The 20,423-nt window shown below is 28.1% G+C and overlaps 1 protein-coding gene across 1 annotated transcript; it reads right to left on the bottom strand.

Annotated features, from left to right (window-relative positions):
- Window positions 1-12,033: 12,033 nt before the first annotated feature.
- LOC111281378 (SPX domain-containing protein 2-like) lies at window positions 12,034-13,417 on the bottom strand. Its single transcript, XM_022869121.2, has 4 exons — window positions 13,281-13,417; window positions 12,832-13,104; window positions 12,593-12,716; window positions 12,034-12,482 (listed from the first exon to the last, which is right to left on the bottom strand). The coding sequence occupies exons 1-4, from the start codon at window positions 13,290-13,292 to the stop codon at window positions 12,310-12,312; spliced, it is 582 nt and encodes a 193-aa protein (XP_022724856.2). The 5' UTR covers window positions 13,293-13,417; the 3' UTR covers window positions 12,034-12,309.
- Between the last annotated feature and the right edge of the window lie 7,006 nt (window positions 13,418-20,423).

The raw sequence follows: 20,423 nt of genomic DNA, 5'->3' as shown, positions 1-20,423 counted from the left end.
TTTGGAATTCCATCCATATTATATCAAATAGAATTATTTTTTTTGCATATATATGGCAAAATATATATTATTGCTTTATATTAGAGTCATTGTTGCAAATCATCATAAGGGGCAATGAATCATATCATTCCATAATAGATTCAATATTTGTAGGCCTTTGGTCATATGTAATTTAAAAAAAGAAAAAAACATCAATGTCATCCTTTGCTAGATAATGAACCACAAACATCAATGATACCATATTTTGTTTCTAATTTACTTACTAGTTTCTAATAATTTAACACTAGACAAAGATGTTTCGATTCTTCATTTTTCAAAAAGATGTATGCACTGTTCACGAATAGTTTATGTTAATTAATTTAAATATATATTTTTTTAACTATAATAGATTCAAATAACTGAATAAGAATGATTCATATATTTAATAAATTTTTAGAATTTGTATTCACCTTTTTTTAACTGTTTTCATTCGACTATAAAAGAATCTAAATTTAACACTTACAACTAGCAAAAAAAAAAAAAACACCTTTTAAAAAAGATTATAAAGCTAAAAAAAAAAAAACAATTAGATAAAAGAGTGACCAAAACTTTATAGTTAGGCAGCCCATTCCTTACCACCTTTAGCCCATCTCCCGTAAAACCAAACCCATGTATATTAAAACCCAAAAAACAATCAAATAAAAAAGAATCCACTAATCTTAACCCAAACCTGAAACTCCATTAGCTTATTTCTTTTCAACCAATTAATAAAAATCTAGAAAATTCTAACCCCCTTAAAAAGCTGAAACACCTTTCTTAACCTCTCATAATCTCTCAAAAACAAAAACAAATTAAAAAAAAACCACAAACACTCTTTGAAGATATTCAACTATAGAATGGCCAATCAACATAAGCCAAATGACGCAACTTTCCCCAAACCAGATAACATCCCAAAATTCTTCAAAATGATCATTTCAGCATCTTTCTTTAGGGATTCAGTAGTAAGTTTTTCTGAAATTTTCAAACTCTTCAAAAAAATGTGAATGCATGTATAAATTCTCATTTATATGTGCTATTCAGATCATATTATTGCCAAGTCTTCTTTTATTGTCTTATTGTTTCTTTGGTTTTTTGTTTAACCTATTTTTATTTTGGGAATATTTATGCAACAAACAACATAAATTTTCCTTTCTCTCCAACCTTCCTTTATCACAAGATAAAGTTACAAACTAAAACTTATGAATTGATTAGCTTTATTTTTCTACAACACCATAGAATAGACACATGCAAAAAATATACATATTTAGTGATAGAAAGTTGACTTTTGCTTTTGGTTTGGGTTATTTAGAGTAGGGTTAGATGGAAAGAGAGATGAATTTGGATGAGTTACAAGATTTAGTTGCTTATATCATTTTTTCAAAATTAGATCTAGTAAACATTGACTAGGTTTCACATGTTAGCAAAAAACTTAGACTTTCTGCTTCTGAGGATTCTTTTAGAGCTTAATTTTGTTTCTAAGATCTTCATCTTTCAACCCTTCAAGATCACTAAGGGAACTTGTTCCTTATTTTAAGGTGGATTTTACATAAGATTTTTTTAAACCTATGTTATCAATTCATTTCCTGGACTAGCTTTTTTTTTTTTCTTGATTTAATTTCTTTTTACATTGTATTTTCTTTACATGTTTCTATTGATTATATTGCAATATTTCTTACTTAATTGGAAAAAACCAAAATTTTTATTTTGCTTATGTAAATGCTTGTATTAAATAAATTTTACATCTAATTTAAAACATTCATGTCTAACTTTATTTATACAACATAAGACACTTGAAGTTATTTTTTTCAATCACATAATAAAGTTGAACCAAACTTTCAGTGTCTGCCAAGAACATTAGTTAGCCATTACATGACAAATATTGAGACTTCAAGGACTACCTACCTCAGAGGTCTAATGCCAAATCCATTTAGACTGAATTTGGTTTGAGTGTAATAACATTTTCTTTCACAATGGATAGAGAAACTTTATCACTGCCCGCAACATTGAATTGGGTTACTTTCTTATGTTTAAGTATTGTTAGCTTTATAAGTAATATGATGATCCAAAAGGGAGGTTAATTGGATTTCTCCAAATTCTTCCCAAATAATGATTTCAAAGTAATTGAATGGAAAATTAAAAACAATATCAAAATATAATGCAAATAACAATGAATTGATGAACTATAAGCAAATATAAACTATAATCAAAATAAAGAGATAAGAATAGAGAAATCAAACACAAGGATTTATAGAGGTTCGATCTTTTTTCACAAGGCACCTATGTCTTCTCTCTTGGTTGTCTACACCAAGGCTTCAATCCACTAATTAAAAAAAAACTCTTACAAGATACAAACTTATCTTGTATTAAATCTCTATATTTTTCTTAAGGTTTAGATAACAACCTCTACCCTTACAATATCAAGAGGATACCTCACATCTTACCTACAAGATAACCCAAATAATTTTTGTAAACTAAAATACCTCTTAAGGGTGGGTGTTTGCATAATGAAGTATAAAAAAATTTGATGAATGAACAACACAATATAGCTTGGATATAACAAATACAAAAATGTAGACTTTTGAGCTCTAACAACTATTGATTCTTTGAGAGAATGACAATATAACTTATTGGTTCTTGCTCTCTTCTTCATTAATCTTATTGGTATGTTGGAGTGGCTAATATATAGAGAAATTGAAGAACTAGCTCTTGAGGAAGCATGGAAGAAGAAAATGGCCATCGAAAGTATGACAAACTAACTGTTGAAGTTGTTTCAAGGCATACTTGATTGATTCCTTTCATGAGAAGATCGATTGGTTCACTTTTAGAAGCCAATTACCCCTTGCACATAACATTACCTAATCGATCCCTTTATGTAGGGGATCAATTGGTTCAAAGGGGTGATCGATCCCCTACATAGGTTGATCAATCCCTTCTTTATCCAAGAGCACAACACTATTTTTTGGGTAAAAATACAATTGATCCTTTCCCTGAGGGAATCAATCCTATCCATGGTTAGGTGGTTGTCTTTTGTTTTGTACTCTACTTACTAATGTGATCATATCTTGAGTTATATAAATCCAAATCACAAACTGTTTTAAGATTTAGAAACTAGACTAAAAGAGCTTTCTATTCATATAAAATTTATCAACTAATTCATTGTATACGAATTATAGTGAATTTTTAATGCTACCTTTTATGTAGTTTTTAGACAACTACAAAGTGTGTAGTAAAAGTTCAAAATTTTTTCTTACTAAATTTGAATTTTGATTTTGTTTCAGCTATTATAAAGTAGACTCAAAGAGTTTTCCAACATATAAAATTCAAATATTAAAACTTTGTGAATTAATACAAAAAATAAAACTTTGTTATTATAAAACAACTTTATTAAGTGAATCTATTTCTCAAAACCAATATTATTAAAATTGTATTAAGTCCAAAATGAATAAATTCACTTTAAAAACAATAATTGGACTTTCATTTAAGCTTAAATAAATAATCTTTAAAGATGGATTTGGTTTGAAAAATATAAAACCAAGAAAGGTTTGTTTAAACTTTGAAAATCATATTATTTATTTAGTACCAAAATATAAAGCTTAAAACATGTACTAAATAAATCTTTTTAAAATCTTGATCAAGCTTATTTATCTTAATGTTTTTTCATTTCAAAATAAGGATAAATTCAAGGCTAACAATCCTCCTCTTTTTGATATGATAAAACTTAAGAATAAATTTGCTTGATTAAAAAAACACATTCTTTAAGACATTTAAGATTTTGAAAAACTCCCACTTAAAGAATACAAGGCGAAACTCCTCATCAATTAATGCATATTAATCCAACTCAACAAACATATGTTAATCAAATATATGAAATAAAAATAATAAAATATATGCATGTCAAGCACAAGCAAATTTATCTATATGATATTTCTCTCCATTTTTGTCATAGCAAAAAGGCATGAGCATATTGATGAGCAAATAAAAATAAAGAGGCATTATTAATAAATATATTCATGAAACATTTCTCTTACTTTTTGTTTATGCTCTTTATACCAAATATTTAAGCTCTTATATCAATTCCTATAAGTATACAAGAAGAAATATCTCTAAATTTTTTATCTTTTTTTCTTATTTCAAAAGAAAAAGAGATCAATTTAAGGCATAGAACAAATAGTTGTACTAATAATATCAAGAGTATTTTAAATGTATGTAATTAAGTATAATATGCAAAATGAAGTTCACATACATGTATTCAAGCATAAAAGCATAAGTGTATCCAATTTTAGTATTTTAGCACAAGTCATCAAATTTACTACATGAAATTTATGAGCAAAGGATAATGAATGATATGCAATCTACTCATAAATCATGTTAGGATAAGATGTGCTTAGAACTTAAAACATCAACAGAATTAAGCATAAATTTAAGCATATGCATACAAGCTTATATTGATGGTTATGGATATCAATTGTTAAAGATATGTTATCACAAAACAAATCAAGCAAAATTGTATTCTAAAATTTTTCCTCCTTTTCAAAATAAGGATTAATCAATTTAAAACACACACAATTTTGCATGAAAGATATAATCTATATCAAAGATAGGCATATAAATAAGTGTCTATGAAAGTTAAAAATTTTTTTAACAATTTTGATACCAATTGTTACCAATTGTTAGCAATTTTATTCATTTATTCAACAACTTTCATAAAGCACACGTACTATAAGTATATAAAAGATTCATTCAATACATGCATAAATGATAATATAAATCTTTCATAAGTTATCCTATTCAAACAGGAATCAAAAGCTCATATGTATTTAATAAAGCATGAATACTAGTGAGTAATAAGGTTCAATTATCATCATATCATAACAAAGATTATTCAAGTATGATTTTTCAAACATAATAAGCACATATGCTATAGCAAAAAAATAATGAAAGCATAATTATTCAATTATAATCTAAATTATTTGAATGCATAACAAAGTACTTAACTCAAACATATGCAAGTATTTAATCATATATTTCAATCAAAATCATACAAGCATATGCAAAAATATTTCAAATCACATATACCCATATACCAAAAAAATGCAAATCATTAGACACAATATGGCACATGCTATGTCAATGGACTCAATCAATGAACTTGTATATAAATTTTAAATTTATATTTCATAATCTATGAGTCAAATCAATTTAAAGATTAAGAAATCAACATATCCAAGTCATAGCCATGTTTAAATATTCATTTTAAACAAATATTCATGCAATGAAAACTATTAATCAAAGCAACCAAAAACTAGACATGAATATCAATGAAGGAGAGTTAATCAATCCAAGCTTTCAAAAATATTATAACAATATCTACCAAGTGACTTGGTGATTAATTTTTGCAAAGTGTTTACAAATTCAAACATAATATCTCATTTTTGCATATATCAAAGCAAATATTTATCAAATCATGCATTAAACATTATAAATCATAAGCACATAGCATAGATTCAATACAATTACCTCTATCTTTATCAAGCTATGTTATTGTGCTCATTGCTATTGAATGAGGCTTTGAATCCTCCATTCCACATCATTTGAGTTAGTCTTTAATATACTTGGGCTTGATTGATGAATACGACTTACTTTGCTTATTCCACTTAAAATCTCAAAAATTTTAGTTCATTCATACTCATTTCAAGTTCTCCTAGCATAGACTTAAAAAAATTTCTTGACAAAGGATTTTCATTAGAACCATCAAGAAAATTAATTGATAAAAATTATACCAATTATTAGAAAATAATTTCATATTTTAAGTCACTGTAGGTAAAAGAAAATTTATTCACTAAACATAAGTTACCAATTGCAACTGAGATATATACTTAAACTAGAGGTCATATATCAATTTAAACATCAAATAATATAGGAATGGCACTAAAGCAAAACTTCTCATGTAATATGCAAAAATCAAACATTTTAGATCATTCATGAATACAAAATAGACATATTTAATTTTCATTTATATTCAAAACATCACCAAAGAATATTTCAAAATAAATTTTAGGCCATATGAAAATTAAAAACTCAAGGAAGACATATTTATCATCAAAAACATATTCAAAAAAATTTTAGCACAAAAGCATAAATATGTCTACATAAATTATAGGCCATAATCATCAATGACTTAAGTTAAAAATAAGCATTATAAGAAAATCATTTACTTAAGTTATATTGCAACCATGTTAAGTCAAGAAAAATCATATTTATCATATATGCACACACTTGACAAGAACAATAGATGAACTAACAACATATATCATTAAACATAATTAGTTCATCAATACTTAATCCCAAATCAAAAGATAAGTCAATTATACACAAGTTCCAAAATATTTCACAAAATTAATAAAACATTTAAGTACAAAATGAAGTATATTTAAAAGTATTTTAAAAATCAAGAGATAAAAATTTAAATATTTTCAAATCATAAGCACTAAGGTCAAGTTGAATTAATGATCATATGAGCACATATCTTGACCAAAAATATAGATGAACAATGAATCAATATATGTTACTTAAGCACATAAAGTTCATCAATTCATCAACACAAGAGAAGAAATAAATCATGAATTAATAAGGATAAAGAATTAAAACATATTTCAAGACTATTTCATAAGAAAGTAAAAGATCAATAATCAAACCTCAATATATATGATTTAGGCATAAGATGATCATCAATTTTTATAATTACAAATAAAAGTTAAAACAATTATGTATAACATAATCAAGTTTAAAGAATTCACAAAATCCAAGCATTATAAACAAATAAAGCAATTTTAAACATCATGGTCGTATAGACATGTTTAACAATCACAAATCAATATATATAAAAATCACAAAATCATTTCCATCATGCCAAAATCATTCAAACAAATATATTTACACAAAAACAATGGAATAAACATTCAAAACTTAATATTTTCAGGATTTTTATTTTTGATATTTCGAAGCTCATTTTTGCTTGAAAAAGATTTAATAAATCTCATAACTAATCAAGCTCATTTTTAACCATCTTGAACCATTCCAACAAGTTTCAAATGATAAAACAAAGCTGTTCAAGTGATCATTTGGCATTAGAAAGAAGAAAATTAAAAAGTTAACTCTTAATCCCATATTTCCTTGAAAAAAAGCTATTAAAATGGGCAAATATGTTTAAACTCACATTTAAGAGAAACATTTTATATTACACTTTGAAAAAGTCCGAATGGTTTTTATGCCCATAAATGTTCAAAAACAAATTTTAACATTTTAAGCTCTAAAATCCTTTGAAACTTGCATATAATACTTATGAAAAATTGAAACCATTGCAAGTTATCAAGTTTTCTTTGTTTGAGCAAGTTTAAATTATTGAATTTAATATATTTAAATTCATTTTACAATTAGAAACTTGCAAAAATAAAATTTCATATTTTAAGGGTTGATTCTAGCAAAAATGATTTTTAAAGCAAAACATAAAGTTTCAAAATCATTAAGTTTTGAGTGCTCCCCCTAAGTTTGTGCATAGATATAAAAATAATTAAGCACATAACTAATTACACCAAGCATCAATAAAAAATTCATCAACAAAATTATGTTCAAGCAATTTAAGACCACAATCAACTTCAACAAACACCTCAAATATACTTAAGAGCAAAATAAATGCATATTTAATTCAAGTTCACATTTTCTTAAGATTATGCAACATATGTCTTGTAATCAATGTCAACCAAAATTTGTATAATCAATCAAGTATTTAAATTTCATCAAGAATAGGCAACCAAATTAAAATTCTCTTCAAATAAAAGTTTAAAAGTTACCCATATCCATTGTGTGTCTAGAGTTTCATTCTTTAAAATCATAATGTAGCTCCTTGCTCTAGCGCACCTATAATAGATAATCGCATTTGTTTTTTGGTACCTAAATTACTGTGAGTTCTTAAGAGTTAGTCACCAAGTCTCTTATTTCTTTTGGAACCCATACTTGCTTAATTCTAAATGAAACTTTTCTCTTTATAGGACAAATATATGTAGTATGACCAAAAAATTACAAAAATTGCATTTAATCATTTTAGTACTTAAACAAGTCTTGAAGAGATTTTGTTTTTCATTCATCAATTCATTAAATTTCTTTTTCAAATCAAAATTTTCTTTTTCTAAAAATTCATTTCTACTTTGAGATGTTTCTAAATTCATTTTCAACTTTTCATTTTATTTTTTCAAATAATTCTTTGCATTCATTAAAAATTCATTTTCAACTTTTAATTTTGAAATCATTTTCTTATGTTTCAAATGCATATTTTTAAATCAATTACTAAATCATTGTAAGCATCTTTAACTCATCAAAAGTATAAGAGTTTGAATGACAAGAGTTAGAGGTTACCTTTAATTCTCAATAGCTATGAGACATGCTGCATGTTGGTAAAAAATTTATATTTCATGTAGCTCATCCAACTTCCTCCATATCTCATTTGAAATGAAATAATTTGAGACTAAGTTAAAGTTACGGGAGTCAAGAGCTTCATAGAGAATGCACTTAGCCTTTGTATCATCCATCATTTACCTCATATACTTTGCATCATTTGAAAGAATTCCAAGCTTTAAAATCTTGGGCATTATGAACATCTTCATCATCCTTCTCCATTAACAAAATTTAAATTTATCAAACATAGGAGCTTTAAGGACTTTGTCACCATCTTATAACCTAAATTGAGCCATAAGAACTTTATTCAAGGTGGTTAAACCTATAAAAAGGGACTAAAGCTCTGATATCAATTATTAGCTTTATAGGTGAGATGGTGATTCAAGATGAGGTAAATTGAATTTCTTCAAATTCTTCTCAAACAATGATTTCAAAGTAATTGAATGAAAAATTAAAAACAATATCAAAATATGATGCAAATAATAATGAATTAATGAACTATAAGTAAACATAAACTATAATTAAAATAAAGAGATAGGGATAGAAAAATCAAACACAAAAATTTATAGAGGTTTGATCTTTCTCTATAAGGCACCTACGTCATTTCTCTTGGTTGTCTACACCAAGGATTCAATCCATTAATTGAAAGAAAACTCTTACAAGATACAAAATTATCTTGTACTAAATCTCTATTTTTTTTAAGGCTTAGATAGCAACCTCTACCCTTACAATATCAAGATGATACCTCACCTCTTACTCATAAAATAACCCAAATAATTTTTGTAAACTAAAATACCTCTCAAGGTTGAGTGTTTGCCTATTAAAGTATAAAAAAATTTGATGAATGAGCAATACAATATAGCTTGGATACAAGAAATACAAAAATGTAGACTTTTGGAAGCCAATTATGCCTTGCACATAACACTACCTAATTGATATTTTTATGTAGAGGATCGATTGGTTCAAAAGGGTGATTGATTCCTGACATACGGTGATCAATCCCTTCTTCAACTAGGAGCACAATGCTACTTTCTAGGTAAAAATACAATCAATCATTTCCTTGAAAGAATCAATCCTGTCCATGGCTGGGTGGTTGTTTCCTATTTTGTACTCTACTCACTAATTTGATCACACCTTGAGTTACACGAATCCAAATCATAAACTGTTTGAAGATTTAGAAATTAGACTTAAAGGGCTTTCTATCTATATAAAATTCATCACTAATTTATTGTGTACGAATTATAGTGAATTTTCAAAACTATCCATTGCAAAATGTCTAGTAAAAGTTCAAAATCTTTTCTTACAAAATTTAGATTTTGATTTTGTTTGATCCATTAAAAAGTATACTCAAATAGCTTTCCAACCATATAAAATTCAAATATTAAAACTTTGTGAATTAATATAGAAAAATAAAACAAGTTCAATGTTGGAAAACTTTGTTATTGTAAAACAACTTTATTAAGTTAATCTATTTCTCAAAACCAATATTATTAAAATTGTATTAAGTCCAAAATGAATAAATTCACTTTAAAAACCAACAATTGAACTTTCATTTAAGCTCAAATAAATAATCTTTAAAGATAGATTTGGTTTGAGAAATATGAAACCAAGAAAGGTTTGTTTAAACTTTGAAAATCATATTATGTATTTAGTACCAAAATATAAAACTTAGGAATATGTACTAAATAAATCTTTTTAAAAATCTTGATCAAGCTCATTTAGCTTAATGTTTTATCATTTCAAAATAAGGATCAATTCAAGGCTAACAAGTATAATCATGATGTCATATTCAATGTTTATCTTTATGACAAAATTGCTACTTTACTGGCAACTGTTGATCATCAATGAGAAAAGATAACACCTTATTTTTCAATACTAAAGTGTATTAGAAAGAACCAATTATATTCACATTGTTTTTCTCCACAGAGAAACAAGTAAACAACTACCAGCAACAACATCCCAAAGTTGTTGAAATCGAAGGTTCAAGTTCAAAATCAAACTCATACAAGGGCATTCCCCTCTTTGCAAAATGAGCCCAACTAATGTCCAAACATCTTATATTTTGGTAAAAAAAAAACCTTGTTTTATAATACCTTACTTAATCACAAACTATTGTCTTACCTCTCTGCTTGTATTACAACTCAAAATAAACAATGCTCATCATTAATTGCTTCATCTTTTCTTGCCTTGCTTTAAACAAATTTCCATATTTTTTTCAACTTGAAAATGTTGTGGATACTGTGTTGCAATTTTTCGATCATTTTAATTTTCAGTTCGATGTGCTTGATTCTTATGGCCATGCAAGATATATTGTGTTCTGAGTATGGTTTTTTTTTTTTTTTTTCATTTTGTGGTTACTGTTTTCATGCATTGATTTTTCTGCATATGTTAACCAAATGTTTTTCTAGGTATTTGTTTTATTGCTTGGACCATAGTATTTTTTTTTATGCATGGTAACTGCTTGAAATTTTAAATGTTCTATTTTTGAAAATATATTTGTTTTATAGTGTTCGGAATTGATGCTGTTTAATTCTTCAATTATAAGACTTTTGTTTTTTTCCTTACAACTACTTATAAGAAATCTCTTAACTTTGGTCACTTTGATTAATTTTTGTTTAAAATGTCAATCTTATGATAATAGCTTAGGCCTGATTCAAATGTTTAAACCATGAGCAATCAAAATTATGTTTTCCCTTGCCTGAGTTATCTATTGTGGTTATTTCCTTTGATGTTAATCTATGATTCAAACAATCTTGATTATATTTCTAATCAATACCATTCTTATTCTTTACACAATATGTTCCTGCAACATTTGCCAAATGTTTCCTTCTAGCCCATCTAATGGATCTAACTTTTTAAATATGAAAATAGAAAACAGAATCTTTTGTTCAAAACACTGGCACCATCATGGATCAGCAACAAATAGAATTGTTTGTTCATTACATTACACCATGAAAAACAAAACTTTTTCAATTGACTGGCATTACTTTGCAATCGATAATCACCTCAACCTTGGAAAGCGATACATATTTCACAAGATTGAACTAAACAAATTCAATGGTTTCATCTTTCGCATTACTTAACTGCATAACTAAGTGAACGCTATTGTTCCCATTTTGTTAAATACCAAAATTACTGTTCTAATGTTCTCATTTTGTCAAACAGCTTCTGATGTTGCTATTTGTCAAAATGTAGTTTAACCCTTATTCCTACGTACAAAACATCTTCTTTTTTTTTTTTTTTGTATCTACTAAACGGTTGTAAAGAATATTCTCTTTTGTAAATAGTAAACAACAGTTTAACATCTACTACTAATAATGGAACATTTGACTACTTATGTTTGTCATTTGATGTTAAATTTTATTAAATTAGTAAATAATCACTCTTTCTAAATCCTAAAACTTTATTGAATTGGTAAATAATCACTCTTTCTAAATCATGCAACGAAGTGCAAGTACTTTGACTAGTATATGCGTTAAAACCTAAACCAATTTTGCATTGGAAACTTTTAATACATTCCTAAAATTTGTATAAAAAAAGGAAGCATATCACCTATAATTCTTAATTACAATGTTACAATTGTTCAATCAAAATAAAGATTGATGTAGGGGTTCACCATCTATAAATATAGTTTCCATATAAAATTTTGATGGATCCCATATAATTCTAAATTGTGATTGATTAATTGTATTATAATTATTGTAGTTGATATGCTAAAAAAAAAAAGCATAATTTCAAATGAAAAAAAAAATCCACCACAAATATATATATATATATATATATCTATGTGGATTTTCTTCCTTTGATATGATTGTCTTCAATGGCTCAATCAGATTGGGCTTAAGGATAATTCGGGGGAGAGAGACGGTCAAGTATTGCTTCACATCCCATGATAAGATTGAAAAGCAAATCAGTAGATAAGAATGGCTGTTGCAGATCCCATGGCATGTAGGATGAGTACACAGAATAAGCACCTGTCCGCTTCTTGTGCTTCTTCACAATCTTGATCAACCCTAGTAAATTTTATTGTGGTAAAAATAAAATTCAGGTGATTTTGCCTAGTATTTCTAGAGATTATTGATGATTTACAAAACTATTGAGCTTGATTAAAAAGGCTATATACCTTGAAAGTTAGTGATACTAAAATGGTGTAGCATCACCATCTCGGACTGAAAAGCTAAAATTTCCCTCAGCACTTCCAACATTTCTTCATTACCGGTTAAGTTTTCAGCCCTGATTTCCAGTTCCTGAAACACCCAAAAACAAGGATTTCTTAATTTCAACCAAATTGAATTTATTGCACAAACAAAAACAAAGTTGTGATTAATTCTTTTGAAGGGAGGATCAGGGAACAAGTGTTACTCTGAATTTGATGACATAATCCTCCTCTTTGTCGATGTAAAATGTATTGATCTTATCGAGTTCCCTGTCTAATAACAGGGTGAAGCCCATGTCTTCTGTTGGTAAATTCCCCTCATTGCTTACACCATCTGAAAAATTTCCACGGCCTGAATGGGGGTTTATCAGTTTCACTTTCTTCTTTAATGCCTTGTAAGCCATAAACTTCTGTTCCCAATCAGGCAAGCTTTTTGCTACCTGATCTCGATGTGTTTTTCCATGTTTCATCTCTTCTCCCTGTCAAGTTTCAATGATTGATGAAGAGGCGAGCAGAAATATATACATATATATATATATATATATATAAATATTACAAAGAAAGTTTTATATATATATATATATATATCCTATACAACCATAGGCATATTCGCATCACCACAAGATTTTTAAACGACAATCCAATAGTTTAAAACCTTTCCATGCATCAACTTTTAGAGACGATTTGGCTGGAAGCTTGTATCCATGAAAATTACAAGGTAGATTGTAAAATATTCCTTGTTGCTGCCTTTGCAAAACTTGTATATTCCGGGATGCTGGTGCAGAATCTGAATATTCCACAATGCTGCTGCAAATATTTTCTTCTCATTCTTTATATTATTCAATAAAAATGTCTACATCACTTCTTCCTTGAATCCATCGAAAAAAAATCATGAGATCCCAATTAGGTAACACTGTATGTTTTCTCTTTTCTTAATCTGATAAACTAGATTGTTTTTCTCTCTTAGACATCAATTGGAAGGACTTTACCAATAAATCCAAGAATAATATGTTCACATAGTAAATCACTTGGTTGACTGGTTATAGATTCTTACCAATATTGGAACATCATTTGCTTGTAAAACAGAGAGATATCAATTATAAAAATTTAAATTTTAATTCAATTAATTCATATAATTATTTTTAAAACATAATATTAAATATGATTTGAGTTCGAATAATAATATTTATAACCTCTTCATTTATTCTGAACTTATGACCTTTTATATATAAATAAAAGAAAAAAAAAAGCTATTTATAGTCATTTGATGCTACCATATTGTTTTGATTTAAGAAGTACGAACGTGGGACATGAATATAATACAATATAAACATATAGTGATTCAACAAGTTTTAAAAAATTAAGATATAATGCGGTAGGACGCGCCTATTAAAAGATAATAAATATATATTATGTAAATATATTATTTTTTAATGAAAAATAACCAACATGCACTAAAATCTTTTTTTAAAAATTATTTTGCAGTTGCTATTTTATAATAATTAGATGAGTGCTCTTATGTTGTTATGGGTCAAAAAAAAAAGTTTTTTGTCATTCATATTTATTGGTTTTATTGTTGAAAAATATACTTAATTTTTTTTAAAAAAAAATTGATAAAAAGTAAAAAAATCAAATAAAGATGATACACAGAGACTCAAATTGATATCCTATCTTGAATTAATTTGATACTATTTTTTATAAAAGTGTTTTGTATTGAATAAAAACAAATAAAAATTTATTTAATATTATTTATTTTATTAATCGAGACAAATGAAAATTCATTTGATATTGATTATTTTATTAATCGAGATGGATAAAAACTTATTTGATTATTTGATTATCTCTATTAATTGATTTATTTTATTGATTTATTTTATTGTAAAATCGACTTAACTAAAAAAGGAGCGAAAAAGAAAAGGAAGATTGCTTTACTCTCATGTTTCTCTCTCTTCTATTTTATTTCTCTGCTGAGTAAACATTGAGAATAACCATTTGTGCCTTCACCGTCGGTACCCAGAAAAGTTTTAACCTTTCATTACCGTGTCCAAAATAATTTTCTTTTGCCAAAATTTCTCACGTGTCCAGCTGCGTTGGATGTCCGGACACGTATCCCGACACGAATACGTCGAGGTCAGAGTCGTATCGGTGCTTCTTAGGCTTTGATTTAAATGGATGATAATGCCCATAATTAATTTCCCAAAAAACTATAATTTTCTTGTTTTCGAAATCAAGCCTACATTAATATTCAAGTTTGCAGAAATACTTGCTTTGGTTTCTTTTTTCCATGCGAACTAAAAATGAGAGGCGAAGGCACCATTGTTGTAATTTCCATACATTACTGCTACCACAACAGTGACAAAAACAACTATTCTTTGGTATATTGCATAAATGATGAGAACAGATAAATACAAAAACCATTTGAACTTTTCATTAAAAAGATGTAGACACTTTTTTTTTTGTAATTTAGAATTTAAATCCCATCTCAAAGTCACATAAATTCATGATATAATGATCAATTTGGCAGCAGTTCGATGAGCATGTGAGTAGAATAATGGGACAATAACTACTGCAATTCATCAGCCAACAATACTAGGAGGAGTTTGATGGATAAATTAAGCCTATGGCCTAAAGTTCACATATATATATATATATATATTTCCTGCTGGCCTCCCCTGCATTTTGTTCTACTAAATTGAAAGGGCCAAGTATCGGAGCTGTTGCATAACTATCATCCTTTCCAGACTAAACATTTCATATCAGTGCCAAAGTGCAATAGAAAAATAATTGACGTGTTTGTTGTACAGATAAAATCGAAGGCTTGCTCGAACAAGAAAAAAGAAGCCAAAAGGAAAAGGAGAATTGATCTAGCTCTTCATAAAAATAATGCAAAAATATTAAGATCTTAAATTTTTTTATGTAGGGGATTAGAAAAGAGTTCGACATTTCGAAAAAAAGTTATATATATTTAGATTTGAACTTCAAATAAACACAATCTTGTTGGTGAGAGAATAGACTCAATTGTGCCAATGTTCAAGGTCATTAAGATCTTAAATCTTAGATCCTCAATAAGTCCTTAATTAGTAGTTTCAAGGCTTACCTTCCATTTTTGTTAAACTGTATGGATGGTGCAGTTTGTATTATTTTCTTTGAATAACCAGATCCTGGACCATCTAGCACTGCAATAGGCTCTTGGTTCTTAATTCTTCTCTTCAATCATGTGCATTGATTGAATGGTGAAACCTAAACCCCAATAATGTCATCACGCACTTGAAGAGATGGATTCATGTTTTGAAGCAAGGTATATCCATGGACATTCAAAAATTAAAAAATTAAAAAATTTGAAAGAAAAAATTTCTTTGAACACCCTCTAAATTTTCTTCTAACATCTGTAAAATTGACAAATCCATTTCTTGTTTTATATTTATATAGACAATTCCGAAAAACAAAAAATCTTGGATCTATCACTGTGCACTTGGGGTTGTGGTATTATCTGTAGCAAGCCTTGGTTGCAGTCTGAACTTGCCAGATATACTAAGGCAAAATGAAAAATCTAAAAGGTTTAGAAAGAGAGCTAAAATATCGTCAAAACCTGACATGAAATTATAGATAAATTGCATGTCCACCAAGCCCTTGTTTAACTATGGAATTTGAAAATCTTTTCGGCGGGCACAATTAATTAAGGCCTTAGAGCTTTTTCGTTTGAAATTTGAACTACATAATCCAAAATCCGGGTCCTAATGTCTTATACAATCCCTGCAGGAAGTCGATTACAAAAATTTTATTGCAGCAAATATAAGACTCGTGATTAAACAACTCTTAAGATTTGTGGGTAAACTTTGGCTTGCTTGTGGAGCACGTAATCAAGTATTAAATCATGAATTTAAATGAGCTAAACCAGATTGAGTTTAAAGAGGTTAAATATGGTTTTAAGCTTTGCATGCAAATTAACTTCAAATAGAAGCACAGGTTGGGAACACCAGAGCTTAGTGGAGCCATGTACATGACCACTTTCATTCTTATGAACCATTTAAAAACTCACATCACATTTTCTCTTCAATATTTTGTTGAAAATTAGCATATTCAATCCTAGATAATAAATGAAATCTTCAACCATTTGAAAGGATACATACAGGCCCCATCACCCAGCATTAATCAATACAATCAGTGTGATTTTGATTGCTGAACAAAGTCCATAACTTCAAATATTGTTGTGAACAATTATAGCTGTTTTTGCCTCTAGCTAATAGGCAAATATGAAAGATAAGGATACCAAACCCCTAGAGCTATAATTTAATCTCCATGAAAAATTTGCTTCTTTCCTCTTTCACCTAACAAACAATCAAATAAATTACCGGCCTTTACTCTTGAAATGCAAAGTACTGGTGAATAAAAATACCTCAGACTTTAATCTGCATAGAATTTCCATTACATCAAATGAATATACGGAAGTTCCAAAAATCAGGAAGTTGTGTTAACAGTTGCTTGAAATCGGCCAAAAAGTTATAGTGTTGATTGAGTCTTCTTAAATTCCTGAGATATGATGAATCTGTCAAACTTAACATGGATATTTTGCTTATTTGTTGTAAGGATCAGTGATCACAAGCCAATCTCATTTAAAATGTTCATCTTCCTCTAAAGTAATGAAAAATTTTAACTTGAAAATCTGCAGTTTGAAGGTGAGTTGGGTTGTCATCATTGTAGACACCCAATTTGTCTGAGGTCTACTTGTGATTTTTGCAAATAAAAAATAATGAAAAAAAATAAAAAATAAAAAAATAGATGGTTGAGTTTGTGTGAAATTGTTGGAATTGGTTTGTAAAGTTAAAGTTAGGTTTAAGTTTAGAATTCAAAAGAAATTAGGATTCCTTTCTAGATTGAAATTCTCATATTCAGAACCCTATAATTATATGCCTATACGTATCACACAAACACACAAAAAAAATTAGGGAGAGAAATAAAAAATTGACGGCAGGTGAAGGAATGTGAAGCTACTGGCACCAAAAAAAAAAAAGAAGAACCGAAAAGAAGATTGAGCAACAAGAACAGAAGAAGCTAGCAGGAACCAAAAAATAGTGGAAGGCAACAGTGGAGGGGAACCACGTGCGTGTGGAGCAGGTGCCTTAGTGTGCTTTGATGCCTTAGTGTCATGTGATAGGCTAGGACATTGATTTGGTAAAATTTCAAAGGCTTACGTCAATTTTGATACTTTTTCTTACTTTTATTTAGTTTTTTTTAATTGTTTGGTACTTGTTTCTTTTCTTTAATCGATTGTTTATTCAGTTTTTTTATTTATGCATAATTGTTTATTTATTCACTTATTTATGATTTTCATTATTTGATATTAAATAAAATAAAAAAAAGTAAAAATAAAAAAAATTTGGGAATAAATATTAATTATCCAATGATGGAATTTATAAAAAATCTAATAGTAAATTTTTATAAAATTCTTAGATGAGAAATTTTGTCTAAATTTGATCAAAATGATGGAATAATTTAGACAAGGTTTCAATAACAATAATTAATATTTATTTTCAATCCAAAAAAATTTAAAAATATAAAATATAAAATTTTGGAATTAAATACAAATTATCCAAGGATGAAATTTTTAGAAATTTCAAATGGTAAATTTTATAAGAAATCTCTAGGTGAGAAATTTTCTCTAAATTTGTCTCAAATTGTGGAATAATTTAGATGAAAGTTTCAATAAAAGTAATTGTATTTTTTTTCCAAACTAAAAATTTGGCTTGAAAATATATGATAATTATCCAAGGATGAGATTCTTAGAAGTTTTAAATGGTAAATTTCTAATAAATCTCTAGGTGAGACATTTTCTCTAAATTTGACCCAAATGGTAGAATAATTTAGATAAAATTTCAATAAAAATAATTATCATATTATTTTCTTTCCAAGAAAAATAACAATTTCTAAATAGGCCCAAATGGTAGAAATTTTAAAAATTTAAAAGAGAAAATATTTTTAATTTGGCCCAAATGGTAGAATAATTAGATCTATTTTCAACAAAAAAATGATAATAATAAAAAGTAATAAATAATTAACTTTTTTCGACGACGGAGCCTCTTCAGGAAATCAAATTGGATCCTTGAATACTCTTGAGGTGAGAAAATATTTTTTAAAAATTCTACTAGATTGATGAAATAATCTTATAAATTATTTTCAATATTTCAACATAAAATTTGAAACCATTAGACTCAAGACCTTAGGATAAATTTGAAATAATATGGTATCATCCTTCGAATGGGCATGTGGGGGTGCTATAACCTTCCCTACATGTAACCGACTCCTGAACCCTGTTCTGGTTAGTAAACCCAAACATATTCTTTTAGAGACCCTCAGTCAAGCTTAGGAGTTCTTTAAAAGGATAGATTCCTTAGGTGACCAATCACACCTAGTAAAAAAGATTGGTGGCGACTCCATTCATTTGTTAAGTCTAGCTATAGATTTACGGATCTATATGTTATGACAGTTTGACGACTCCACTAGGGACTGCTAGAGAGTCAAGCCATAATTTTTGAATTTATCCTATCTTTTGAACTAATGGTTTTAAGTTATTTGTTGACTAACATTTTTTTCTTTTGTTTTTATTTGACTTATGGGGTTGATAATTATATGTTCCTTCACACACACTATCACATGCATTTGCATTACATGAGCTCTATACCCAGGCTCCGTCCCTCTTAGGAGGGAGTAAAGTACATACGCTCTCGTGAGATTATAATCTTCATAATGGCTAGCAAAATACCCCCACTCAAATTGAATCATTTTCATTGGTAGCCTATGATGGGTGAAAATTGGACTGCCTTACTACTCTGTGATAGACAATGATGTAAGGAACAATTTAAGAATCTTTTAGTAGTTAAAATATCCTAACCCTGCATATAGTTCATCCCTAAAAGACTAACCTGAGATAGAGCCTTTCTTACCCATTAATAGATATAACCCAAAATTAGGACACAAAAAGGAATGGTATGTTATCTAACCATTTTGTTTGCTTGATTTTGGACATCTACACCATCTTCATGTCATTTTGTTCTATGCATCATTTTTATATCATCACTCCATGTTTTAGCATTATCATATCATATCATTCTATGCATCATTTTCATAATTATGCCTAACGCCATCATTTGCATATAGGAAATATTTGCTATATATCAGTTATTGATAAATCAGATCTCCCACTTACATCCATGGAAAGCCAAATACAACCAAAGTCTACATCAGTACATTATGAGTCTTCTCATCAAGTAAAAATCAAGTCAGATGAAGGTAAAAAAAAGTAAGAAAATTGCTTGCCTGAGGGTTTTATTTCATCATTACCTAAGAAAGTTCATTTCGAGCTACAGCAAAATGATCTAGCTGACTTAAGTAGAGTCTGAGGATGCATGAGTAAAATAAGACATGAGGTATTTGAGAACAAGTATGGAGATATAGCTTCATTGTTTCAAATAGAAGTGGATAGTAATTTGATTAGGGCCATCATTCAATTTTGAGATCCTTCTTATAGATGTTTTATTTTCAATGAAGCAAACATGATGCCTACAATTGAAGAATATATGATCCTACTTCACTTCGATCTACCAAACCCAGACAAGATTTACTGGTCCAACAAGGTGGGCTATCGTAAAAAGCTAGTGCAAATGCTTGGACTTAGTTTACTTCAAGTCGATTTATGTGTTAAGATAAAATGTGAAAGTAAGGTTATTCCAAGAAGTTTTTTATGAAATTTCATCCAGGGACATATAGATGACGAGCAGGGATTAGTGGCTTTGACTATATC

This window comes from Durio zibethinus, chromosome 28 (genome assembly GCF_047325235.1).
Source record: "Durio zibethinus cultivar Kanyao isolate XHJ-2024 chromosome 28, ASM4732523v1, whole genome shotgun sequence".
NCBI classification, from domain to species: domain Eukaryota; kingdom Viridiplantae; phylum Streptophyta; class Magnoliopsida; order Malvales; family Malvaceae; genus Durio; species Durio zibethinus.
The sequence above is the reverse complement of the archived record's forward strand: the minus strand, read 5'-3'. Positions and strand labels throughout refer to the sequence as shown.